This window comes from Citrus clementina, unplaced genomic scaffold (genome assembly GCF_000493195.1).
Source record: "Citrus clementina cultivar Clemenules unplaced genomic scaffold, Citrus_clementina_v1.0 scaffold_4, whole genome shotgun sequence".
In the NCBI taxonomy this organism is placed as follows: Eukaryota; Viridiplantae; Streptophyta; class Magnoliopsida; order Sapindales; family Rutaceae; genus Citrus; species Citrus x clementina.
Window position 1 is genome coordinate 14,157,110 of NW_006262274.1, and position 26,322 is coordinate 14,183,431.

Below are 26,322 nucleotides of genomic sequence, written 5' to 3' on the forward strand. Positions count from 1 at the left end.
AAGGAATTAATTCATTATAAATGTATTACATGTATATATCAGTTGATGCTGTTTGGATGTGTAGGTATCACTAAATCAATTTAGGAAAAAGTAGTTTGTTGAATGCTAATGTTGATCAACAGATTAGAAATCCATATAATTTCAATATAATCACATCTTTCGCGAGGGCAATTGTGTGTAGATAGTTTTTATCGTATTTACAAGCAACATAAAGTTATATAATTTTCTTAATAATTTACGTTCAACTTACAACATGGAATTTCGATTTATAGCTTTAAAAGAATGAAGAACTTGCACCAGCATAAAATCAAAATTCATAGCAAAATTGTTCTCAAGTCCATACAAGAAGCCCCACTATTAATTTCTCTCAAGTCAATCCAAGAAGCCCTACTATTACTGACCAGGCTGGCAGACCCAATTAGATATAAGCTGACACAATCCAATCACCCCCGGTCCATCTTATGATGCCAAAAGTACCATTAGCTTAAGCATATTAACACTGCTTCAATGGGTATTCAAAAATCAAGATTTAATGAACTACTATGGCAAAGGTTGCCCTTTGCCACTCTTGAAATTACAGCGACGACTAGCAATGCCAGACTTAATTAGGGTTGGGAAGAATAAATGAATCAAAATTAAATTGAATAGTAAATGAATTGGGCCAAAATTTGATGGATTCAATTCGATTTATTTATAAAAAGAATTGTAATATCATGATATGATTTATTTATTAAAGGAATATTTGTTTAATTCATTTACCGTACAAAATTAAATAAATGGAATCGAATTTAGAGTTGTTTACAATTCATTTAATTTGTCTGTGCAGAATTAATAACAAATCAATCGAATTTGTTTATTAAATGAATATTTGTTTAATTCGTTTACTGTGCAAAATTAAATAAATCGAATCGAATTTAGAATTGTTTACAATTCATTTAATTTGTCTATGCAAAATTAATAACAAATCAATTGAATCTAGATTTATTTACAAAAATAATAAGTAATAAACAAAAATCAAGCAAAAATATGATTAAAAAAAAACCAGAAAATTAACATCGTACAAAATACAAGTAAATCCCAAATGAATAGATGAATCAATGACCTCAAACTCATCAATTAATTTATTTAATAGATCTAATCGAATTTACCCATTTATTAAACAAATCAATTGTTTCAAACTTTAATTTGAATTCAATTCCTAACACAAGTTGCCACCGCTAGATTTGATAGGCATGTTGTACCCAACGGTTTTTACTACCATATACTGGTCTAGTATTGCTAATGGAACTGAATTTTTTAACTTTGGTGGTCATAAATTTTGATATTCAACGTCACCTAATAAAAATAAAAGTGATGATACAGCCACAAACTCTTATACAAACTTATGTGTCATTAATTCATTGGTTGAATCAAAATATAAAATAATATAAATAAATCATGTGGACCAAGAGATATTTAATTCAACCAATAAATTAACGCCACATCAGTTTGTATAAGAGTTTGTGGCTATATCATTATTCTAAAAATAAATAAATAAAAACACGTGCAATCTTGTAACATAAGAAGTTGAACCATTAAAATATCTCGCATACTATGTTACAAATATACCCTTTTTCTAATAACATTACCACACCAATAAAATAGCAATATGCTATAGTGAATGCAAGATCAACACATCACCACTGTGGTAACTAATAGGGATCAAAATTTAATAATTTCAGCAATAAGACTCAGCTGACTATTGAATGGCTGGAAGAAAAAAAAAAATACAAGAGAGCTAAGTACACCTTTGCTGGTTAAGAATCCTCAGTCCCCTGATGTTTCTTCTGGTAAACTGTTTCTAAGCATTCCTTAGCTCTGTGAACCTTTGATTGTAGGTAAAAGCTCCCATTTTTGGCATTTTGTTCAAACAAGTTGTCATATTTCTGCATATAAGGTACCCTTGAGTGACAAAATCTTAAGGGAAAACAATAAGAATGAATTTCAAAAGCACTTTATAAAATTTAACCTTCAAGATTTCTTCCCATGATGACTGCTCGGTGACACCAAGAATTTGCCTTGCCTCTGGTTCTGCCATCATTTTGCTTGCCCTCCTGATGTTTTGCACTGTTTCTTGAGCAACACCAGATTTGGAGGCATCTGCAATGAGTAACGAACATTTTAAGGATTAAAGAGTTCTATGCCAATGAAACATAACATAATCAAAAGTTAAGAAAAGCATATTCGACTTATGTAATTGACAGAGAAAAAACATACTCGCAAGTGCTTGACGGTATGCTTGAACAACAGCCCTTGCCATTATCCCAGAACCCATCACTATCAATTGGGCAATAATTCTCGCAGCCTGTACAAACAGATGCAACAAATGTTATCTGTAATATTCTTCTTTCTTTCTTCTTTAAGTGTACAAAGGAGTATCTTAGGACTGCAGAAAAGAGCAGCACTAAATAACATTTCAAGGACCCAGTAGAAATCTGTCATGGAAAACCTCCATAAAAAGATGTTCAGGATTTTCCAAGGAAATTAATCAATAAAAAACATACTTTACCATAAAATACAACTAATTAGGTCATGAAGTGATGAGTAAAAATATGAAGATAATACAGATATCCCATTACTTAGCAAAAATTTGTAGGTTTTCCCGACTAAACAATCATTCTAAAACTAATAACGAAAAATAATTAAAAAAAGGCCAAGTTTTAACAAAAGCAATAGCAAATCTCGCCAATAACCAGAGTTTCTTCAGGTTCATGTACAGAAGTTGCCATAATCAGACAAACATCTTTTTCACAAGTTTTGTAAAAAAAATGTATTACGATTGGAAACAAAGTTGCCTTTGTTTAAATGCATAGAAATGATGAAAGAATCTAAATTGGTTCAAGTCAGGACTAGAAAAGCTCAGCGTAAACTCAACAATATCGACAAGAATTCGTAACCTTAACCAAAGTGTCTGCACAATAAGCATTCATAACTTGATAGTTAAAATGTTGCTACTATTAAGTTGTCAAGAATAATGCTGCCTTTGTCCCATAAAAAATAGCCTCACCGCTAAACCTAGGTCACCTAACGCAAGCTAGATTGGCCACTCTTCAACTGCCACTAAGTGAGCTCATGAACAGACTCAACTTATCTGTATACTTGATAGAAAAAGATCATAGTGCCTAACATTAGGTTAAAATTATTAATGCCAATTTACACCAACTCGAAAATGCATGATTGGGTAGAGAAGAAAAATGCTATGAAATTATACATACCATCAGTAAAGAAAAAGTAAATATATATCGAGGGACTGTAGGCACTGCGAATTACTTCAGGACCTGAGCGACCTGCAATAGCAGAACGAACATGATGAATATAATATTCTATGATAAAACTTTTTCTGTTTTGTTCACCCACCAATATAAAAACAACAAGCTTTTCCAAAAAGTGACCAAATTTCTACATTGTAACAAAAGTGGCCAGCACAGCTAAAATCTATCACCAGAAATTGGACATGAATGATGCAAATTTTCCCCTTTTCATCCCACAATTAAATCAACTATAAATCAGTTCTAGGCCCCAGAAGACACAGCATAGGTCTATATAAAACTTTGAAACTATTCCATAAGACAATCGGCAAATCAACTTCTAAAATCATCCATAAGCAACCATAACTTACAATCCATTAATCCAAAAAATTTGCTCCAAAAAAAAATATTGTAAAACACAGAAGCAAGGCACGGCCGAAGAACCCTAGTGTATTACTAATATATGACATACAACAATATTCAAGTTATAATTATTTTACAATTCTTTCAGCTTGAACGTTTCCAAAAACTATGAACAATTTGTAATTTGGTAACATAAAATTTGAAAATAAATCAACAGCAAGGATATAATCAAATGGTACTTACACAAGGGAAGGGACGAAGCTGACTACTTGGAGAGGTGTTCGCAATAAGGAAAAAAGAGGCCGTTTCAGGGGGCTTAGGTTATTTATATCGGAAACCCACGGGTGCCGCCAATGCCGAAATTTACAGTACAGACCCGGGTAATCCGAGTTCCCGGTCCGGGTTTTTTATCATCCCAGTTACGAGACTGTGGCTTGGGCTACACTCAACTTGGGCCCTAGTGATCCAAATTTTTAATTGGGCTTCGGCTTAGCGAGTACTTAATACCAAATTTAATATTTGTTTTATTTTTTTTTCAATACAGATGAAAGTTGATTTTACAATTTGATAATAGCGATGCAATTTAGATATAATTCACCAATAATTTCAGAATTTAAATTAAGAAAATAATTTTATTAAATTGTATATATGGATGATTTTGTAGCTGTATCTATTTTCTTTAATTATAATATTTATATATATTCTTGTAAATAACAGGATTAAAAATGCAGAGTGAAAAGGATTTACAGAGCAAATGATGTTCGACTATTGCTCTAGGTTCAAATCTATTGTAATAAATAATTTTATTTTGAGGGTGCTTGCTTGAAGATCATAATATGAAAGAAAATACCTCTTAATATAAGAAATGTTCAACAATTTCGATCTCCCAAGAATAAGAGACATCACTACATAAATTATGAAGCCGAAGACACTGTATGTCTGTATCCTGAGAATAGGCTGGTAAGATACCTGCTTTTTCGACTGGTCCAATTCCTAGACTGATGATTGAACTTTGAAGATGGAACCATAACATAATGTTGCATTTTTTTCTCAGTAGTTCAAAGCAATTAACTATTTTGAGAGCCAAAAACTTAAATGGTCAAAGCGAGAACTGAAAACTACTGGACTTGTATCATGTACTTCACTACGTTGAACTTAAATTATTCTATACAAGGGAGCTTGTAGCATTCAAGAACCTGACATGAGAACAGAATCTCTACATGCTCAAAGAAGCTAAAGAGAAAAGAGATAAATAAAACCTGTGTATAGACAGAAAGTCCCTGAAAAACTAGCTAGTCTACTCATGCAATGTTCCTTTTTCAGCAAAACTTCACAGGCCAGTGAAGCTAGCGTTACCTGACTAATCAAAAAGTCAGGCACTATCTTGATCATCTGAAGGCATGAGGAGAGGACTGGCTGGTGAATCATTCTCTTCTTCCATTTCTTCTTCAGCTTTTGTGTCCTTGCTGCCGACTTTCTGATCAGCTTCAGAGTCCACATCTAAGCCATCATCAGGCTTCTCTGCGGCAATTGTGGCCTCCTCGCCGTCATTATTTCTTCCTAAGGAGTCCTCTACATCAACCTTCTTCCTCTTACTTGCCCTTTCCGGTGTGCATTTCACTTGAGGATTGTGAGAACAGCCAGTGACAATTGTTTCTTCATGATGTTTTCCACTGCTTTTGCTGGACTCCGGCGCCAGATTAGAAATACCCTCTGAGGCATCTGTTCCTTCGTCATTTGACTCCTCGGCAAGTTCGTCATCCTCTTCAGTCTTCTGTTTCAGAGACTCAATCACCTCCATCAACTCCCTGTTGACCTGTCAGGGTGAATCTCTACAAACTACATAAGCTAAAATTAAGGAGATTTCACACTAATGCCGTAAGTTTCCAAGAAGACTAGAATGAAAAACAAAATGCTGAAAATTTCCAGAATATGTTTCACCTGCCTGTGGTTGCAGAATCCCCAGTTTTACATTATTATTTTTGTATCATCTCAGCAATTAACAATAAAATAAAGCACTGTATCCGCTACACAGATATAAATGTGATTTTCACAGCTGTGCACAATTCTTACTTGAGGGTCCTTGAGAAAATCTGAAATGTCAGTTGTGCAAGAAGGGCACTTCATGATGGTTTTCTGTGATCGAAGTGCCCGTCCACCTCTGCTTCTTTCTCTGACAAAACTCTTACCAGAAAATGCCTCTTCCAAGCATGACTTGCAGAAATTATGAGCACAAGGTGTCGTTACTGGTTGTGCCATTACTTGCTTACAGAGGAAGCAACTAAACTCTGATCATGGAAAATTCCAAATTGGATATAAATATCATATTTCTGAAAGTAATAACTAATACGAGGCTTTAATAAACTTTACAAGTTCATCCAATTAACCTGTTCTTACGGCTGAACAACCAAATTCTGTCAATAGAAATTTATTGATAAAACTCACACTTTCAAATTGAGAATTCTATCAAAATTTAAGACCCAAAATAGTTTCATAATACACTTGAACAAGGCAAAATTGACAGTCAAATCCAAGGAATAAGTATTATTGAAGATGAGGGTAAGGGATAGAAAACAAACCTTTCAGGAGCTTTTCTCTTACAGTTATACTCTTCTTGCCATCAGATTTCCCAGTGTGTGCTACAACTCTGCTGAGGGGTGGAGGTTTAATCCACTTCCAGCAGCCATCTAGCTCCTGAGAAAAGTTGTAGATATCAATTAAAAAGAAAAATGTACAGTTTAAGCTCACAAGAAGTGAAATTAAACCATTCAGGAAATTGTCTGATCAGATTTTTCCTCATTATCTATTATTTTGAACTCATGTCAACTTATGTTCACTGATGAGTGGCTAAGGTTGACAAAAAGATAATATTCCAAAAAATGGTAGCAACCAAACCAGTGAAATCAAACAGAAATCTAAAGCACTCACATCAAAATCCCACGATGGACGTTCCTTTCTCTTCGTAATGTCAAGTGCATTCTTCAACTCTGGAATCTCTGGCAATGGTCTAGGATGGTCTCCATGGTCATCACTGCAGTCAAGGTAAACAGAAGTTTGTTCGAAGAGAGGTATATTAAATAAATAGTTAAATTAACCAAGTGACGAAATACAAACCTTGTCCATGGGGCAGGATCATTATCACATCTAACAAATAGATATCGACAGACTTTGAAACCCTAATGCAGAAAAACAATATCAGCAATTTAACACAGCAAAAGATCAAACAAATGAGAAGTTTCCTTATAATTGAGAACATATATTAACTTGGACTCCAATTTTTCGCCAACATTCTTCAATCCTATAGATTCCATCATACCGCAACCCTTTCTCTGGGGCATATGAAGATCTCTTCTCCTTGAAAGACCTAAGCATCAAAATAATGGAAAATATTAGAATTTTCAACATGATGAAAAATGATGCACTGGCATGGACATCATTTCTCACAGCAGAGATCAACTCATTCAGAGTTAACACCAATCTTTCTTGATAAGATCACATCAATTTTAAATGTCTCAAATTTATTTATAGCATTATACACAGTTCCGGTGACGTGTATCTTATTGATTTCATGCTTTACACGCACCTAGACTAACTTAAATGTATATACTAATATTTGCTGTCAAGCTCCTTGACTATTTTAAAACAACAAACCTTCTTCCATCTACATGGCCATTGTGAGGGAAATAATAGTCAAGTGAAGTTATATCTGGTATGAGGATGTAATAAGTAAAAAATGAATGATTTTGCAGTCAACATTTGAGGACGATTTTTTCCTTTTTCCTTTTTCTTTCTATAAAAGCAACTTCAAAGCTTTCTTTTCATTGTAAGCATGCATCAGTTTTGTGAGTTATATTTCTGGTTACAAGCAAACAAAAATTTATATTTCCTGTTGTTTACTTTTGTGGAAACAACATGATGTGTATCTTTCTGATGCAAAAGAAATCTGTATAAAATATAAAGTACACATCTAGAATCAAAATGATCATGGATTATGTTAAGCCTTTCAGGAGAGTAAAATCACCAATCATTAATGCATAATGCAGAAAATAGTTTTGATCACAAATCTTGCATATATATGTTATAGCGAGGAAATAAAAAATAAAAAGATTTGATAAAACAAGGGGAGACTTTTGAATTCATATTTACCGAACAACTCGAACAGGATAACCTTGCTTGCAACTGACACGTAGAGCCTCGTTCAGTTTCAGAAACTTCTGGTCAAATGACTGATTCTTGTTTGTGCGCTTATTGCCACTCAAGTCACGACCACCACTGTATTTATCTCCATTCAAACAAGTCAGCAATTGTAAACATGATAATACTTCTATAGAGAAAGCATTCCAGTAAAAGGGGAGAAGAAACAACACAGAATAGTTAATACTAAAATAAAAAAATCATAAAAATTGACCACCACCGACATATTCGCTGTTTAATAAAGCAGTAATGGTCTCCAAAAACCAATTTCCAATGGTGCAATTACCTTCCTGTATAGAGAAACCACTCTCCATGATCCTCATCATCTTCATATCCTCCAGAAAGCACAACTGACTGAGCACCGCATTTTGATTGGCCAGCTATTCCAGCAACAGGTGGATAGTGCACCCCCCATTGTCGGCATTCCAACCGGCCTTCCCATGATTCGCCGACAAGGACACCTTGATTCCTCTCAGGATCGTTTTCAGCCAGAATCGGTCCAAAATGATCAGGAGGCAGTGTAACAAATATCTTACCACTTGCAGCATTGGCCTTCCCCTTCCTCTTTGCTCGCTCTGTAGTATAGGCCTTATCCGGCCGGTCCTGGTTATGAACAAAATGATAAATCTTTGAAGGCCCTCCAGGAACTGTTGTATTTGACCTCTTTGCCATACGAATGGCAGCCACAAGTGTAGAATTGATGCGAGGCTGACCTGCCATTTTGGAAGGAATGATGCAGCGACATTTTGCACAAGTTTTCTTCCCCTGCCCAATCCATTTCTGGAAGCATTTTAGGCAGAAATTGTGTCCACATGGTGTCTGAAACAGCACAAGCAGGGAACTTGTTAATAGCTACTGATTATAATTGTGAGCCCTGCTTCAGGCCTTCGATGTTTAATATGAAGATCTCTTAGACCAATCACAACCAACGGTCAAATTTATTGAGCTCATTTCCTGAACTTCTATTTTTCAAAAACAGAAATGATTTCCAATTCAAAATGAAGACAACGCATTCATTAAGCGCAAAAGGACACCTATTGCTGCTTGTGTCATATAGTGTCGGGACTGTCGTCTCATCATATTCCGACAAAAAAACTCACAAGAATATCAATGTGGAGCCATCAGTACACCAAAACACATTTGGATAGATCTTTTGATTCCCTTAATTCATATGTGGCATAAGAAATGCTGCAATCTTTAAAGCAATGTATCAAATGCGACTAGTATGGTAGCACCCAAAACAGAAAGAAGGACTCTAATAACTTTGCATAAATAAACTAGTTACTGAATAACCAAAATCCAAAAGCTCAAGTATATAAGAATTGAACAAAGAGTATTTAAACTCACACACCCATTTCACAACTGAAGCTTATTTTGCTCTGTAATGAGATTTACTTAGTAGAATGAGGGAATTTTCAGAATTCAAACACAAGACTTCTCGGCAAAATAAGGTTGATACCATATAGAACAACACATTAATCTAGAGCTTCGCTTAAGAAAAAATGCCTAATTAACATCATTATCGGGATGCTAAAACTAACACTCAAAGTTATTAAACACATAATAACAGGGCAGAATGAGGAATTGAGAAGTAAAGGAACTGATAGCTCTGTCAGATCAACATTATTAGATTAGAAGACCAAAGATCAAAAACAGAAAGCACATCACTAAAGGAGTTTAAAAAGGCAGGATTTAGCCGCTTAAAGTGGTAACTTTACCGAGTAAAATTAACATGATGACATAACACAATTAACTGAATATCAATCAATTCAATTACAGATACAAAAGGACCAACCCTAAAGGAAAATCTACGAACAAAATTCATAAGTAAAAAATCTCACCAACAAACGCTACATTAATCATTTGACGCAGAGGCACCAACAAACACCCTATGTGAGAAATTATGAGAAAATCAGAAAATAAAATAGTTCAAAAAGTTGTTCCATACTAGCTAGTGCATCAAGAACAAAATAGTTTTTCTTCCATACTAGTTAGTGCATCAAGAACAAAATAGTTTTTCTTCTCTTTTTAAAAAAAATAAAATTATATTAAAATTAAAAATTTAAAAATAGTATAGCCACGTCAGCAATGTAGAAAAATAAATAAAAGAAAATAAAAAATTCGAAGTCAGCATGCTTGGTGCTTACAGTAACAGGCCTTTCCGGCAACTGCATACAGAACGAACAGTTCAAGCTGCCACCAAAAATATCCGACAGTTCGTTCTCATCACCATCACCAGCGACCTTGTGTTTGCCTTTCTTGTCCTTCGTGCCATCATGATCACCGCCCCGACCGTCCGATCCAGCCTTCCCACTCAACAGCTCCTGTCTTCTCCTGGCCTTCTCGCTCTCCGTCAGCGACACGTCAGCCTCGATTGCCATGATCTCCGCCACGATTCCGCCCGCTCCCCCGGCGGCCTGTCCGGCGTCCTCCGCGACGGCTGCGTCACCGGTGCAGTCGGGGCACTCCCACAGGAGAGTGGACGCGAGGGACTCCGGAGGACGCACCAGACAGGCCACGTGCCAGGGCGTGGCGCACGTTTTACAGCACAGCTGCTCTTCTTCGACTGGAGTTTCCTTGCACCGCATGCACATTCCGTCGCCGTTGCACGGAAGCTGGATAACATGCGCCATTCTGCTGACGAGTGCGTAGGATAAGGACTGAAGAGCACTTTGTGTAGAGGAAGGAAACAGAAGAGCGAAAATAGCGGTTATGTTGTAGTTTGGTGTTTTTTGTTTGATTTGTTGGCAAAATGGTGACTGTGAAGAGCGCATTTTATAGAGTGAGGGAGACGGCGGGTTTTGAAATTTGCTTGAATTTCAGTTCGGATCTAATGGAACACGGTGCACCGATTTCATACGTGGCATTTAATAAGTGGACATATGTTAGGAAGTCAAACGAGAAGACTCGGTTGACTGGTTTCTGGTTTTTTGGTTTGGTGGGGCGTCATGTGTCTGATAATGTCTAAGTCAAATTTCCTTCATTGAGTTGCATGCAAAAGCCAATTGTAGATAAAACGAGGATAGGAAACGAAAAGACAAATTTATCCCAAAGAGGACAGCGGCCGGAAAGACGAATTTATCCAAATTCCCATTTGGTCAACTTTTTCTTGGATGGATATACAAATTAAATTGTTTGATTCGCCTTGTGTAAATTGTAATGTAAAATGTTGATATAATCATATCACAAATGAGAACAATTATTGTGTTTACAAATTTTCTTTTCCCTCTAGGGCATTAGCAAGACTTTGTGTTGAAGAATGATGATGAAACTAGTTTATTTTAATGTTTTTGAATGATCAAACCCAACATTTAAATTGCAAAAATGTTGTTTTGCTCGCGTAGAATTGCTTGATTTTTGCTTTGGAAGGTAAAATAGAAAACAGGTCTGTTTTATTGGAGCTGTTGTTTTATCTAGCGTTACATGAAATAGGAACTATGTTTACATTTATAATTAAGACAATGATTTGCTAATCTTGTTAAACAATTACTACTAATAACAATGACTTGTTAATATAAGTCATGACTAACATAACAGCATAATCGCGAGTTTTATGCTTCGAGTTGCAGGAGAATATTCACTTTGTTATTATAAGTCATTACTAACATAGCGGTATAATCGCGAGCTTTATACCTAGAGTTATAGGAGAATGTTCTCTTTTTTTATTGTAAGTCATAACTAACATAATAGTATAATATGAGTTTTACATCAAAAATTGTGGAATAATATTCTCTTTATTATCATAAGTTATAACTAGTATAACAATATGATCACCAATTTTATATTGAGATTTGCGTAAGAATATTCTATATATTATCATAAGTCATAACTAACATAAGGGTTGGAATGTGAGTTTTACACTATGAATTGTGGAAGAATATTATAGTGTGTTTACTAAATAAAAATTGGAATGGATTGAGATCGGAATGAGAAATTAAAATTAGAAGAGGTTGATTGCTTGAGCTATAGGAATCAGAATCGAAATAAACTAACATTCATATTGATGTGTTTACTTTATTTTCGGATTATAATAGGCTGTTATAAGTTATTAAAGTTCCTTTTGTTAATTATTGTCCCTAGTATAGTAGTAGTATTTGTATATATTATATTGACAACAATAATAATAATAAGAAGAAGAAGAAGAAGAATGAAATTAACAACAACAATAATAATTAAAATAACGAAATTTATAATAACAATGATATTAATGATAATGATGATGACGACATCAACAAATAATAATAATAATAATAATAATGACAACAATAATAACAACAACGACAATGATGACGACGACAACATTAATTGCAATAATAATAATGATTAAAATAATTAAAATAATACATTTTAATAACAATAATATTAATATAATAATGGTGACATTAATAATAATATTAATAATGTCATGATAATTAATAATATTATTAATTATCACAACATCATCATTATCGTCATTATTATTATTATTATTATTATTATTATTCTTCTTCTTCTTCAACGAAGGACCTATTTACAAATAATACAAAATTTACTTTTGGGTATTTTTATAAATTCTTCAAGGATCAAAATACAACAATGACAGAACTTGATTAAAGGTAATTGGAGATTATAAAAATTTAATGGGAGTAAAATGGGTAGTTATGAGAATCAGAGTCTAATTCCCAACCCAACGAAATCAAGGGAATGATTTTCAAATTTGTAGGCCCTGCACAATTCTAATTTCAATTCCCACTCTTATTTTGTGAAATAAAAGCCGTCAATAATTCTGATTCCTCAATCCGGAAAGTAAATATACTCTTTGTCATGACCCAACCCAGACCTGGCAAGATATTGTCCGCTTTGGGCCTTAACAAGGCCCGCACGGATTTGTTCTTGGGGCGCCCATACACCCCAAAACGCGTCTTGCCAATTAAGGTGTGGATCACCCCTTATAAACCTGGCATCTCTCCCGTGCTTTGCCGATGTGGGATTCGCCTAAAGTGTTACATACACCCCCCCTTGGGGACTCAACGTCCTCACTGAGGTTTGCCCCACCATCGCTCAAGAGGACACGCGGAGCCGCTCTGATACCACAATGTCATGACCCAACCCAGACCTGGCAAGATATTGTCCGCTTTGGGCCTTAACAAGGCCCGCACGGATTTGTTCTTGGGGCGCCCATACACCCCAAAACGCGTCTTGCCAATTAAGGTGTGGATCACCCCTTATAAACCCAGCATCTCTCCCGTGCTTTGCCGATGTGGGATTCGCCTAGGGTGTTACACTCTTAGTCTCTTCTATATAAGAAAAAAAATATGTTAATATATTATCTCTTAATCTTCTTTATCCACAAACATTCATGGTGCGTTTTCTAAACTAGAATCGAAATGGACTGTAATTGAAATGAACATGAATGAAAATGAGTTGGAAGAGGAATGATGAGTAAAATTAGAATAAGTTATTTATTTAAACTATATGAATCGGAATCAGAATGAATTGGATTTCTATTGATATGTTTACTTTGTCTTGGGGAATTTGAATGAGTTAGATTGTAACAAATTACTAAAAAGTACTTAATGAACTATTGTCATAATTATTATTTTGTTTGTTTAATTATTGTGATTATTTTTTCAAAAATTATTATTATTATTAATTATTGTTATTAATATATTAATTAATTACAAAAAATTTATCATTAATAATAATAATAATAATAATAATAATAATAATAACTTCTATCATTAATAACAACAACATTAATAATAATCAAATTATAAAAATATATTAATTAATTATAATTATTTTTTACTGAGGAGATTTTTTTTGGGGGGGGGGGGGGGGAAAGGGTAATCTGGGAATAGAAGATTGATTCCCACACCCCCTTGGGAATCAATCTCCCATTCTTTGTTCCTAAATTCGGGTGAGCTCCATGATTCGATTTATGCCTCCATTTTGTGAAGTAAACGACATTAATAGTTTTGATTATGAATTTTGATTCTCCAATCTAAGAAGTAAATGCACCACTTTTCTATATTTATCATCATAGTAATTTTCTTGTTTGAAAAAAAACACAGTTGCTCACATGAGAGGCATACCAGAATTGCAAGTTATATAAATTGGCATTATTGAAAAATTACTAAATCATATAATGTAAAAGAAAAAGGAAAATACAAATAATGGAACAAAAAGATGGCTATGAAATGGAACCATCGGCATGGGTAGGATGGGAAAATCATTTGTGGAATTTTTTTTGTTTATAATTTTTTTAATTTATCTGCAGTCTCTTTTGGTCTTTTCAAATTAAAAATTTAATTATACTACCTAAAAATCCCGGATTTTGTCCATTAATAATAATTTAATTTCCTGAGAAAGAAAAATCAGAAGGAATCCATCGGAGTTGGAGGGCCGTTAATGGGGGTCAGCTCAGCTGTATTATTACCTTATTATAATTATTGTTGTCGTTTTTATAGTATAATTAATTGAATGTGAGTTGTGACAAAAGTTGGTAATTAAATATCATTACTTTTCTAAAGTCCGTCAGAAATTCTCGACAACCAATGTAACCTCCTCTGCCAATGCATATCCACTCTGTTTTTCACTTTCTTACCAATTTCACCCTCCGGGAAGTGACACGTTTTGCGTTTTTATTGGTTTACACCAGTATTAGTTGTTTTATTGAAAATGAAATCTAATGTGCCATAAAACCCGTACCCACATACAATTGAGATGGTCCATGCTCCATCCTCTATAAATAGAGAAAAAAATAACTCTAATTTCTTTTCTTTTTTTGATCGGTCAATATCAAATCGGTATCAACAAATCTGTTGCATGTTTGATATTATACGTTTCTTTATCGATGTATGTTCTATCTTAAAAATCTAACCTGTTATTTAATTAGTTGTATACAACATCAAAAACGTAAAAATTTCGATTTATAAAGCATATACAAACTAAGTTATAAATTTGAACATTTTGATTCGATTCAATTTACGCAAAGGTGCAAATGCATCCAAAAGTGTTGATGATTTCTATAGTGGGACGATTGATTCATCAACTTGTGTTGCAAAAAAAGAGAAATTTTACAACACTGATACTTGTCCCGAAATTTTATTTACCAAAACTAAGGTTTTTTGTTAAATTAAATTGAAATCAAGAGATGATTTATCGTCCACTAACTCTCTTTGACCAATGATTCATCACCCAAACTAAGAGATTGGCCACCACTCGACCATTGTCCAGACAAAAAAAAAATTAATACATTCAATTTAACCAAATTTCAAGTCAATTATCATTTTTCAAAATCTTATGTTAAAAGGGTCTCAATCAATTTTTAGATATGATCATTAAATCACATAACGTCGCATGTTGTTTAATGTACATAATATACTCGTAATGAGTTTAAATTTAATTATTTTTATACACTTGGCAGTTTCTGATAATGTAACCCCAACATTGTTTCTGCAAGGACAAAATGAAACCCCATCACCGAAAATTAGACATCTATTTGTTAATTCAAGTAAAGTGGAATCTCACTTATTATATTTAAATGGAATGTTTCACATCGTCGGCGATATAAAAACACTATTTAGTATGCGTAAGCATTGTCACCCGGACTGACTCGTTGCAAACAAGTCGACGAAGTTTAGGTTTGGTTGGGATTTTATCAAACGGGTTAAGTTGGGTTAGACTTTGTGCTAACATTAATGGTTTGGGTTCGGATAGAGTTACCTGAAAGCCCAAAAAAATAAGAAAGGGCAAAAAAACAAAAAAAAAGTTATCTATAACAGTGAGTTCTCACCTCCTTAATTCAATTTTGAGGGAGAAAGTTCAGTTTTCTTCCATGGCCAAATGTTAGTAGATTTTTCTATTATTTATTGCCGTAGATTTCTCTAATTTTCAAAGTTGACTTTCGGGTGTCGAAATTAAAGTTAGATCAAGCAAATATTTAATTGTAATGTAATATTAAAAATAATCTTCAAAATGAGAGAAAGTCTTTCTATAATGTATTATGATCCTATCATGATTTGACTTACTCCTGAGTAAATTTTTCTCATGTGATTAGTGGTTAATAAATTAAAAAATAAGAATAATTAAATTCTAATCATACAACAATATTAAAGGACACATAATATAATATTTTTTAAAAATTTAACAAAACATCGATGACAAGAGGATCCTACTCCTTTTAAAATATAAGAGCCAATAATGTTTATTTAAGATGTAGATTCTTTACCTGTGCTATCATTGATGAAGCTATTTTAACTTAAATTTTTTACTTAGAATATTGACAAAAATTAAAATATATCATGTAAATATTGAAAGCAAAAAAATAAAAATAAAAATCATTTAATGTTGTCAACTCTATCACCTTCTCTACCATTGAAATTAATACAATTAAACAGGATTTTGTGTTAAGATTTTAAATAAAACATCTAAATAAAAATAAATGACCCAATCCTACTTGTTATAAGCTCGTGCAATTATCTAGTTAGCCACATTAATAAAGCAAAATAAATAGTTAACCTCAAAGTTGTCTCAATGGTAGGATACATGTACATTCCACCAAGTGTAAAGGATATGATTGATTTTTGTTAACAAATTAGCTAGAGCACCAGGTAGCAATTGCTGTTTTGCAATCATCTATCCCCCTCAATTTCCAAAGACAACAGTGTGGGTCCGTTTGGGGCAGCTGCTCTCCACCCTATATTCTAGGGAATATTCCCTAAAATAAAGCATGGGGAGCCACAGCACAGCTGCCCCAAATGCGCGCTATATCGATTACAGCAGCAGCAGCAGAGGAAGAAGAATAAGATCCAAAAGCTCATTAGAGAACTAATGAAATTACAAATTACCAAGTCATTTCTTTGGGACTGCCGAGAGCAAAGCCTATAGCATAACAAAAGCACGAATTCAGTGGTTGATGCGCTTGCTCAAAACAGCTTGCTGAATTGCTGCAGAAGGTGATGAGCCCAAGGGAATACCAGTGGCTCTGCTTGGAGTTTGTGGACCAAGCAACCCATCATCACGCGGGCATCTCCGAGCAACTCGGCTGTAAACCAGCAACGGCCTTGTCTCCCTAATAATGGGCTTATGGCGCTTGCTTTTGGGCTCAATGTTGAGAAGATCTCCAGGCCCCATGGGGCTCTCTGGTGTTTGATACTCTCTCTTCTTCTGCAGTAGTTCCCACAGTAGCTTGTCATCTTTGTCTAGATCTTCCATCAGTTCTAGGAGCTTCACATGTTGAACAATGAGAAAAGAAAAGGGAAAAAAAAAAGAATTTAAACTATTTTGAGAATGCATTATCAAGGTCTCTACAGCAACTTCAAGCAGCTAGCTTAAATTTCAGTTTGAGTACCAAGATTAGAATGTTCATGTCTTGTTGATCTAAATCAAATTGCTTAAATAAGAAAAATTTATACGACCATTCAAATGAATTTCTGAGAACACCAGAACATTGTGTTACCTGTCCTTGAATATAGGTACATTTTGATAGTTCTCATGAAAACTGCTTCTGGAAATGGTTAACTAAAAATTGCTCAAATTGAAACAACAGAAAACTGTTACAAATAGAAAATAGTAAATCGAATGCAGAAGTTTTTTTGTCCTATATAGAGTGTAAAAACTTGCAGGCACCGACTAACAGTTATTGTTGAAATATTACAAGAAATGAAGTGTTAAACAAATATAATTTACAGTGCAAACTATGCCATTCCTTTAAAGAATTCGAAAATTGTTTTATACAAAAAGCACTTATTCATATATACATAACAACCATACCGATACACTCAATTGACATATTAAATTCACAAAAGAATATTATATAAAAGCTATTGGATATCTTCTCTGTTCATTCAAAGTCCCCAGTTTCTGTCCTTATCAGAACAGTATTGGGACTAGTCCTCTCCTGTAGATAATCTGAAAAAATTAAGGAAACCACCATATGTCGATCAAGAGCCAAAAGAATGATTGAACTCAATCCCTCTCACATTTATTTAATTTTTGAAAAGGACAACTCCTCATTGTTTACTCAGGTGAACATGCAAGACCTAGCTCTATTTTGATTACTCAATTGGGGTAGTCGTATTTTGCAGAATTGACCATGCATTCATACATGTAATTATATGCCTTCTGAGAAGATAAATTGAATACTGTATACATAGTCAAAAAATGTAAAAGATTTAGGATAGGATGTACCTTGTGGCGAACACGAACTTCGTTTTGCCCTGTTTTGGCTCCAGGGAGTAATTGAAGGCGTTCGGTCATTCTCCAGATTCTCTCTTCTACTTCCTTTAACTTGCACAATGCCTCAATCTTTCCAGCTTCTGCAACTCTGATCCTCTTCTTTGCTTCCTCCAGCTCAAGTCTTCCATTCCTCATTGCTCTATCCATCTCGGCTACAACGGCCAACAACCGTGCACACGTTCCAAGTTTAATATCAGCCTTAAGGCCCTTGACATACTCCACCATTGGATTACACATATGCTCAACTAGGTTCTGCATTAGTACATCCACGCCTGTCTCAACTGAGCCAAATACAAAGCTCATGTGTTCAAACAGGGCTTTTAGGATCTTCACTGAAATAAAAAATGTGTCATGGTTTTGGCAGTGAAGATTGCTTAAATCATCAATGGCTTCCTGGACAAGTTTTTGGAGGGAGATTTGATGTCTGGAAAGGTGACGGAGCATAGTGTTTTGGCAAGAATTAACTTGGGTTTCAATCTGTCTAAGGAGGTTAATAAGTTGTATGAATTGTGATTGTTGCTTCTCTATGAGTTCTCTGCCCGCTATTGTGGCTTTCCTAGCATAGTTTTCTACCTGCAGAGCTAGAAAATAAAACTTACCAGACTGAAAACCAAAAGAGGATACATAAACAATTCATCAAACATATTAGATGCCAGCATTTCTTAGGACCATTTTGCAAGTTAACCACACAGCAAAACCTCTTTGTTTCTGATGCGCAGCATTGCAAAAGCTACTCTTGCAGTACTGATTGAAGTATTCATAATGTTAATTCAAATCAGCTAACATTTATTTTACATTTCCACATTAAATAATGAACATTTAACTAAATATTCGTCATCATACATTAGTTAGCTAACTAAATCGACCAGGATTAAGCATTTCAATATTCAAATTAACAAAAACAAAAATGTCTCTCTATTTTCAACGTTAATATTTTTCTACCTCAAATTTATTGCTTTCTGCTTCTCCACCACCAACAGAAACCGGCGATCCCGAAACTACGCCTTTTCTGGAGCTTCCCTGCCTCAAGATTAAACAAAATTGAAAATAAAATATCGCTATCAGTTCATGATCATCAAATTATCTCTATAAAAATAAGAAATTATACAAATAACAACAAAACAGAGGATTTTGATTACCTCAGGCGAGTCAGTATCGATGATAATGGTGGAGAATCGTCCATTTTCTGCCATTTCAACAGTTTTAAGACCAACTAATTTCATCATCGGAATTGCGAGAGAAGCAAACACTTCCTCCGCCTTCAAAATTTTACTCGTTAATTAAAAACAAAACTGAATCAATGATTCAATAATAGTTAACCAGAGGCCAGAGAGAGCTGTGAAGAAATTCATAGTGTATATAATAAATACTTGATTCAAGCCGATTCTGATCTGAGATCTGAGGCTTTGATATGCGATCTTCATCTCATCGTGGCGAGAGACCAGTCTCGTGAACTTGACTCGGAGCTGATCGGCCGTTGATTGAGAGGGAAAGATCTGCGATCTCTGCCGTTGATTCAACATTTTTGGCGGGAAGTTCATGGAACATGGAATTTTAACTTATGCTTTGCTCTTACTCTTTCTGAGGGTAAGAAGGAAACGGAGGGAAAAGGAATTTTGACGCACTAAAATAAATTTTGCATTCTATAATCGATTGATTTTTTATTTTTTGATAGTTGTGTTTGAAATTGAAAATCAGAATAATTCAAATACTCAATATACGTATGGGTTCAAAATTCAATGTTTTTTCGTTAAATTCTATTCAAATCCAATTATATATTGAATCTCCAAACTTTTGAACCAACTCAGGTTTTATTTGGAATTGAGGTGCTGTAACAAGTTACAGCTGCTGTGGAAAAAAATTGTAATTATAAAACAAAAATTAATAATATGTAGTAAATATAAATATTAAATAGTAATTTTGAAAAAATTATTAAAAATATAATATATTTTCTATTATACAAATGAAAAATCATATCAACATAGCTTCCAAGTTACAGCAGCTAGTGTTTATCAAACACTTTAGTGCTGTAACTTTTAAGATACAGCTGCCCAAACTCAATTCCAAACGCACCTTCAATCTAATATTAAATTGTGTGTGTGTATATATGTATATTACTAATTTGATCTATGATTCTGAATTTATTAAAGCTTGGAAAGGTATTAAGTTAAGTAATGCTATTAGCTTGCCTGAACTTTAACAAATTTAAAATTTTAGATTGAAACACCTATATATAGGTTTAACAAATTTAAAATCCTAGATTGAAACACCTATGTGTAGTTATTCTCTCCGACACCCTCATTTTCTTTGTATAATGTTATAAGCTTTTATGAACTTTAACAATTCCAAAATCTTAGAAAAGAACACCTACATATATGGTTATTCTTTCATACCAACACCCTTGTTTTTTTCAATGTCGGATATGTTATTAAACCATATAATATAATAGAGTTAACTTTTAATTACCTATAAAGCTATGTGACTTAATAGTGTGTTCATATGAAAAAAGTGAATACACACTACAAGAAGAAAGGTAAATAATGATGGCTTTTGACTGTCATGCACCCTATTAGAGGACGGCCATTGAAACATGTGTTAAGAAATTTTAAATGATGTTATGTGTCATGAAATTTATGATGTATTATCTGTCATAAATTTGTCATGCACATGTGACAAAATTCTATCATAATATCGTCATGCATGACTCAAGTCTATCATATAAAATTTTAATTAAAAAATTAATATTTAAATAAATGTAAAATCATTTAAAATGATAAATATTTAAATTTGTGGGAACTAATTTTTTTTAAATTACCGGAAATTGACATTAATTTTAATTTTTTGGCGGCAATTATTAATATTATTATTAATTTAGCATTTTTTTCTCCAATTCTTATTATTATTCTACTTAATTTTGGAGGAAATGAATTTTATATTAATTATTATATTATATATACATAATTAAGTAATATATGTAATATGATAAAAAGAGCTACAATTGGCCAATAACCATAGACAGTTATCATTACGATCTAAGTAATATCATGATACATTCATCTCATTATACAATGTATTAGTTAAAAGAATACAACTATGATCATTGATCATAACTACTTAACCCAACAATCAATCCAAAAATGCAAAATAGTAGCAATTAATATAGTTCCTTGAATCAATCTAGTTACCAATTAATCAACAACATCAACACCTAGAATCATGTCCTTCAACTCAATCAACACTAGGAAATCATGTCTAGCAACTCAATGAACCCACAAACTCAAAAAAAAAAAAAAAAAGATTAGCAAAAAAAAATGATAATTACTTTAACTCCTACAACTCAATAATCATATCCCAACTTCAAGAGCTCTCACTCATCACAACTCATGAAACTCAGTCACTACTAGGTCCTCAACAAAAGAACATAAAATAGTTAACAGAAAGCAAAACATTCATGAAATATATACTTGACCTCATGAAACTCAATCAATCCAACAAGTAAATAACTCATCAACATAGTAGCATCTTTCCAAACCGAATTAAGAAAAAAAAAAAAAAATTCTGAAACCACAAACAAATAAAAGCCTAACAACTTTTTAATCAAGTAAAAGGCGGTTAAGTTATTTTGTGATTAACCTTTACCTCTACTCAGCTTTCAAATGCAGTTTTCATTATGTAGTGCTAAAGTGATAAGCTATTTTTCCAAAGCACAAGTGATGCCTCATCTCATCACTAAAGAGAAAATAAATGTTTAAAAAAAGACTTTAAGAGCAAAATTCAAATGAGGTTTTTACACTTTCAATATCTTGTATTTTCAAACAAATGAAACCTACACTTGATTATAACTATAAAAGTCACTCTTCTCGATCAACCCATTTGATAGGTACTTAACTCATCACTAGTTTTTAGAATCTTGTACAATATAGGCAAGAATTATTCTAGAAGGACCTTAAAACTTATTGCTAGGTTATTATTATCAAGACAGACCTTGATTTCAGGTTCAATTGGTCGTCATTATGTATCCAAAATTTACAGGTTCTAGCATTTGTGCACATTGCATTAAAAAATTATAAGCGAAAGTAATTTGACTCATTCAAGGATTTAAAACAAGAAACTAAACCGCAGGAAAGGAAATTTGTATGGTTGTATGAGAACCATAACGATGATCAATGTGGCAATTCAAAGTTGAAGCTATGATGGACCTTAGGACTTCATCTATCAAATTCCTTCTTGAATAACCAATGATACCCATATTTTAGAGGTAGGAATGATAAAAGAAATAGAAACTAAAAATTCACCAAATACATTTGGAATAAGTTTGGGAAAATTGTAAACTGTTGATGAAAACAATATCTAAATTTCAATTTATTGAAACGCCCTAGTTTTCCTTGCCATATTAGAAGAAAGTTCAATACGTTTTGATGCATATAACAGCACAATTGGATTAATGATTCGGAAAAGTAAATACATAGGAACTAAAACAATGAAAATGATAGGCTTGGTGACGTCAGTGCATGGGAATCATTAGGATCGTTTGACACATGGGTTTTGGAAGTATTTAGCTTGGAAAGGCTAGTATTTAGGCGCTGCTTGTTCCCTCCACTCGATTTTTTAGCCTTAGAGGTATCTTTATGGATTCTTGTTTGGTTTATATAAGGTAAGTTGGGCACATGGTCTTCCACCGAATTACTGGAGATACCGTGACTTGAATTTGGATCATCCTCCAAACCAACCTCGTTAATCAGTATAGAAAATCGTGATCCATCCCTGTTATTGCCTTCTTGGAAACGATTTGAATCTCTACCCATATAACTTTCCTTAAAACGCCTGGGCCTTTATTTTTTAAAAACTACCATCCAAGGGCCGTACATGGCGTTGCTAGTATTACTCCCCGTCCGTGATGAAACGACCACCGTCTCCTCCACGTTCGTCGGAGCATGTTCCTTAACAAAGGACCCTATTTGGTCATTAGTCTTATGTTTATCCGGGCATTCACTAAGGACATGACCATACTTCCCACATTCAAAACATATTGTTGGAAGACTTTCGTACTCCATTTTTTGAATTTTTCCATCCAGTAAGAATTGTGACACGAGAGGTTTATTTAGTGCAACTTGCACTACGATACGCGCAAATTTACCTCTCGTCGCAGACTCTGTGTTATAATCAATCCTTAAAACCTTACCAATGATTAGCCCCAACATCCTGAGAATGCATTTATGATAGTAGTGAAGAGGCATTCCAGGCAGGCGAATCCAAGCAATAATAGAGTCAATTGTCTTAGTGGAACTTTCAAAACGCAGGTGCCATGGTTGTACAGTCAAGTAGTGCCCTAGGATCGTCCATGGACCCTGAGTTAGAGCATGATGGGCATCTGTTTCAGTTTTAAACCAAACTAAATAGAAATCATTTTCCAGGTCAATCACAGAGAATCCTTGGACATTCCCCACAAGGATTCTAATCTGTTGCACAAGGCTCTATACCCCATGGTCCGCCCCAAAAGCTTCACAATCACAGCATTTTTCCACGGTCTTTCAAGTTGTGCATGTACCTTCTGTGAAAAGGATATCGACAGGATTTGGCCCTCCTTTTCAATAACGACATCTTCAGACCCAAACTCCAGATCTTCTTCAGTCCCTACCAACTCCTCCTCCATCGCTAGTCGGTCCTACATCAGCTTATCTTTAAAGGACATAAACTGGGCACTCTCCTCACTACCTGCCTGATCTTTGAATCTCGCCTTCTTAGTTTGCCTATCATCCTCAACTAGATGGGGGAAGGTTTTCACAAAGTCTGGTTCCAGTTCCGGTTCCATCTTTTTTTCTTGTATTTTCTATTTATTTAGCAATCATCTATAATGTAATTTAATTACTACAACAATAGCTTTTACACTAATTAATTTACCACATCCACTTGATATACACAAGTTTTTCTCGATAGCTAGACAACCATTCAATTAAAATTAAAATGAAATGTGCGCAGAGGCTTTTTGTGATGTATCACTTTCTCTCATGAGGACCACTATTTTCAAATTCCTTCTTTCGGATTTTTTTCCAAAACAAGCAGTTTTATTGGAAAACGTATCTATAAGCTGTCCGACATTTCTAAATTAGGGACACTATTGTTAATTATAAGAGTTAGGTCCACAAACGATAGCTTTTTTTAAATAAAAATAAATAAAATTATTGAGACACAGGATATGATAGTTGAAACCCATGTTTGTGGACTGAATTTGACAGGCAACCACTTGAAATTTATGCTTCACACTTGAGATCGATTGGATTCATGGTGATGAAGAGTATTTAAACACTTGACCGACCAGAGCAGAGTACTAGTAGTATCATTTAGCAGTATTGTTTCTTAATATTTTCACTCTCTCTCCCTCGTGATCGTCATGGCAGAAAACATAGCGTGAAAATACATTCAGTTAGCAAAATCAGCCCGCCGTCGTCCGACTCAGTCACCGCCTCCACTCTTCCACTCACCTACTTCGATACTCTCTGGCTAAAATTTCCACCTTCAGAACGCGTCTTTTTCTATCAAATCACTGACCTAACTTTCGATTTATTCAACTCAGTGATCCTTCCGAAGCTCGCTGACTCTCTCTCTCTCACTCTCCTTCATTACCTCCCCCTCGCCGGTCACATAATGTGGCCTGCGGACTCCGCGAAGCCAGCCGTTTACTACTTCCCTGACCAAAACGACGGCGTCTCATTCACCGTTGCTGAATCCGACGCCGATTTCAGCCACCTCTCTGGCAATAACGGAAACCGCGAAGCCGTTGAATTTCATCATCTGACGCCCCAGTTGTCCATAACCGACGATAAAGCTGAGGTGGTTGCTATACAAATAACTTTGTTTCCGAAACAAGGGTTTTGCATATCCGTCTTGACTCACCACGCTGTCATCGACGGGATAAGCAAAACAATGTTTGAGAGATCTTGGGCTTATTTCTGAAAACAAATAATTCAGATGCAACAACAAAACCTTAATAATTCTTCGATATTATTACCCACCAAGCTAATCCCGTGCTTTGACCGGACTCTCATCAAAGATCGGAAAGGGCTGGACGTGGTTTATGCGAACCACTGGCTGGCTTTTCAATCCGACAAGCGAAGCTTGAAGCTCGTTAGTATGCCGGCTCTGAAAGCACATTCCAGCATGGTTCGAAGGAGTTTCGAATTGACCCGCGAAGACATAAAGAAACTGAGGGACAAGGTACAGGGAAATGAGGTTCTCATAAGACAAGCAAAAGAACTTCATTTGTCGTCTTATGTGCTTACATGTGCTTATGTCTACGTTTGCCTGATTAAAGCAATGGGAGTAGAAGGTGACGCACCTGTTATGCTGCGGGTCGGAGCAAATTGTAGGAGCCGGTTGGATCCTCCTCTTCCGGTTAATTATTTTGGTAACTGTGTTAGTGGGCATGGTACCCCTGCAAAGGTAAGCGATGTCGTGGATCCGGAAAATGGGATCGCATTTGTTGCTGACAGGTTAAGTGATTTGGTCAAAGGGCTGAAGAGGGAAGTCATTGAAGGATCCGAGGAGAAGATTTTGAATTTGTTGAAATATGTAAAAGAGGGTGGAGGACAAGCTCCAGGAAGATTGCTTGGGGTCGCCGGGTCGAACCGTTTTGATGTTTACGGGTCAGATTTTGGGTGGGGGAAGCCGAAAAGAGTGGAGATTATTTTAGATCGTGTTGGATCTATTTATTTGGTAGAGAGTAGAAATGGAGGCGGTGCTGTTGAGGTTGGTGTTGTTTTGGAGAAGCCACAGATGGAAGCTTTTTCGTCTCTCTTCGTTAATGGCCTTAACTGAGTTTATCATATTTTTGAGTTTTTTTCCTCTTCATTCTATTCTACTATGATATGAGATTGTGATGGTATACTCGTTATTGCTGAGGGCACTTATTCGAATTTGCACGCAGGCTCTTTTCTCAGTAAACCTATTACAATCTTATTACATATCATATATTTGTAGATCAAAACTATTAAAAAATAATTAAGGACTTGAGGTTATTCTCTTATTTGATAAATATCTAATTAGTAGTAAATGTCAGCTGTTACCTCTTTATATTTTTGCTTTGAATAAAAAAAACATAAACACTTATTTTCTATGCATATATTTATTTATTTAAATGTCATATCTTTAAGTTTTTTAAATTAGAGTGATATCTTGATATCACTATTCACTAGGGCCATGCATAGCTTTTAGAAGTGGTTGAAAGTTGAAACTTCATCCTTTTGGCATTACATATTTC

At 34.5% G+C, this 26,322-nt stretch overlaps 3 protein-coding genes and 1 pseudogene across 4 annotated transcripts; 1 reads left to right on the top strand and 3 right to left on the bottom strand.

The window, feature by feature from the left end:
* Positions 1 to 1,552: 1,552 nt before the first annotated feature.
* LOC18044551 (mitochondrial import inner membrane translocase subunit PAM16 like 2) lies at positions 1,553 to 4,013 on the bottom strand. The gene is made up of 5 exons (XM_006436899.2): positions 3,894 to 4,013; positions 3,255 to 3,326; positions 2,257 to 2,344; positions 2,009 to 2,139; positions 1,553 to 1,925 (listed from the first exon to the last, which is right to left on the bottom strand). Exons 2-5 carry the CDS (start codon positions 3,255 to 3,257, stop codon positions 1,797 to 1,799), a joined length of 351 nt encoding a protein of 116 aa, XP_006436962.1. The 5' UTR covers positions 3,258 to 3,326; positions 3,894 to 4,013; the 3' UTR covers positions 1,553 to 1,796.
* Positions 4,014 to 4,795: 782 nt separating this feature from the next.
* LOC18044552 (E3 ubiquitin-protein ligase ORTHRUS 2) lies at positions 4,796 to 10,585 on the bottom strand. Of its 2 annotated transcripts, none has more exons than XM_006436900.2 (9): positions 9,992 to 10,585; positions 8,131 to 8,663; positions 7,797 to 7,922; positions 6,915 to 7,014; positions 6,765 to 6,826; positions 6,579 to 6,681; positions 6,230 to 6,344; positions 5,724 to 5,938; positions 4,796 to 5,466 (listed from the first exon to the last, which is right to left on the bottom strand). In XM_006436900.2, exons 1-9 carry the CDS (start codon positions 10,475 to 10,477, stop codon positions 5,023 to 5,025), a joined length of 2,184 nt encoding a protein of 727 aa, XP_006436963.1. In that variant the 5' UTR covers positions 10,478 to 10,585; the 3' UTR covers positions 4,796 to 5,022. The 2 variants fall into 2 exon arrangements, with proteins under 2 accessions (XP_006436963.1, XP_024041044.1); XM_024185276.1 differs by having other exon boundaries at positions 5,368 to 5,482.
* Positions 10,586 to 16,695: 6,110 nt separating this feature from the next.
* On the bottom strand, positions 16,696 to 19,645 carry LOC18044553. The gene is made up of 5 exons (XM_024186813.1): positions 19,436 to 19,645; positions 19,205 to 19,324; positions 19,008 to 19,085; positions 18,018 to 18,638; positions 16,696 to 17,054 (listed from the first exon to the last, which is right to left on the bottom strand). Exons 1-5 carry the CDS (start codon positions 19,604 to 19,606, stop codon positions 16,734 to 16,736), a joined length of 1,311 nt encoding a protein of 436 aa, XP_024042581.1. The 5' UTR covers positions 19,607 to 19,645; the 3' UTR covers positions 16,696 to 16,733.
* Positions 19,646 to 24,410: 4,765 nt separating this feature from the next.
* LOC18044554 lies at positions 24,411 to 26,115 on the top strand (annotated as a pseudogene).
* Positions 26,116 to 26,322: the final 207 nt, after the last annotated feature.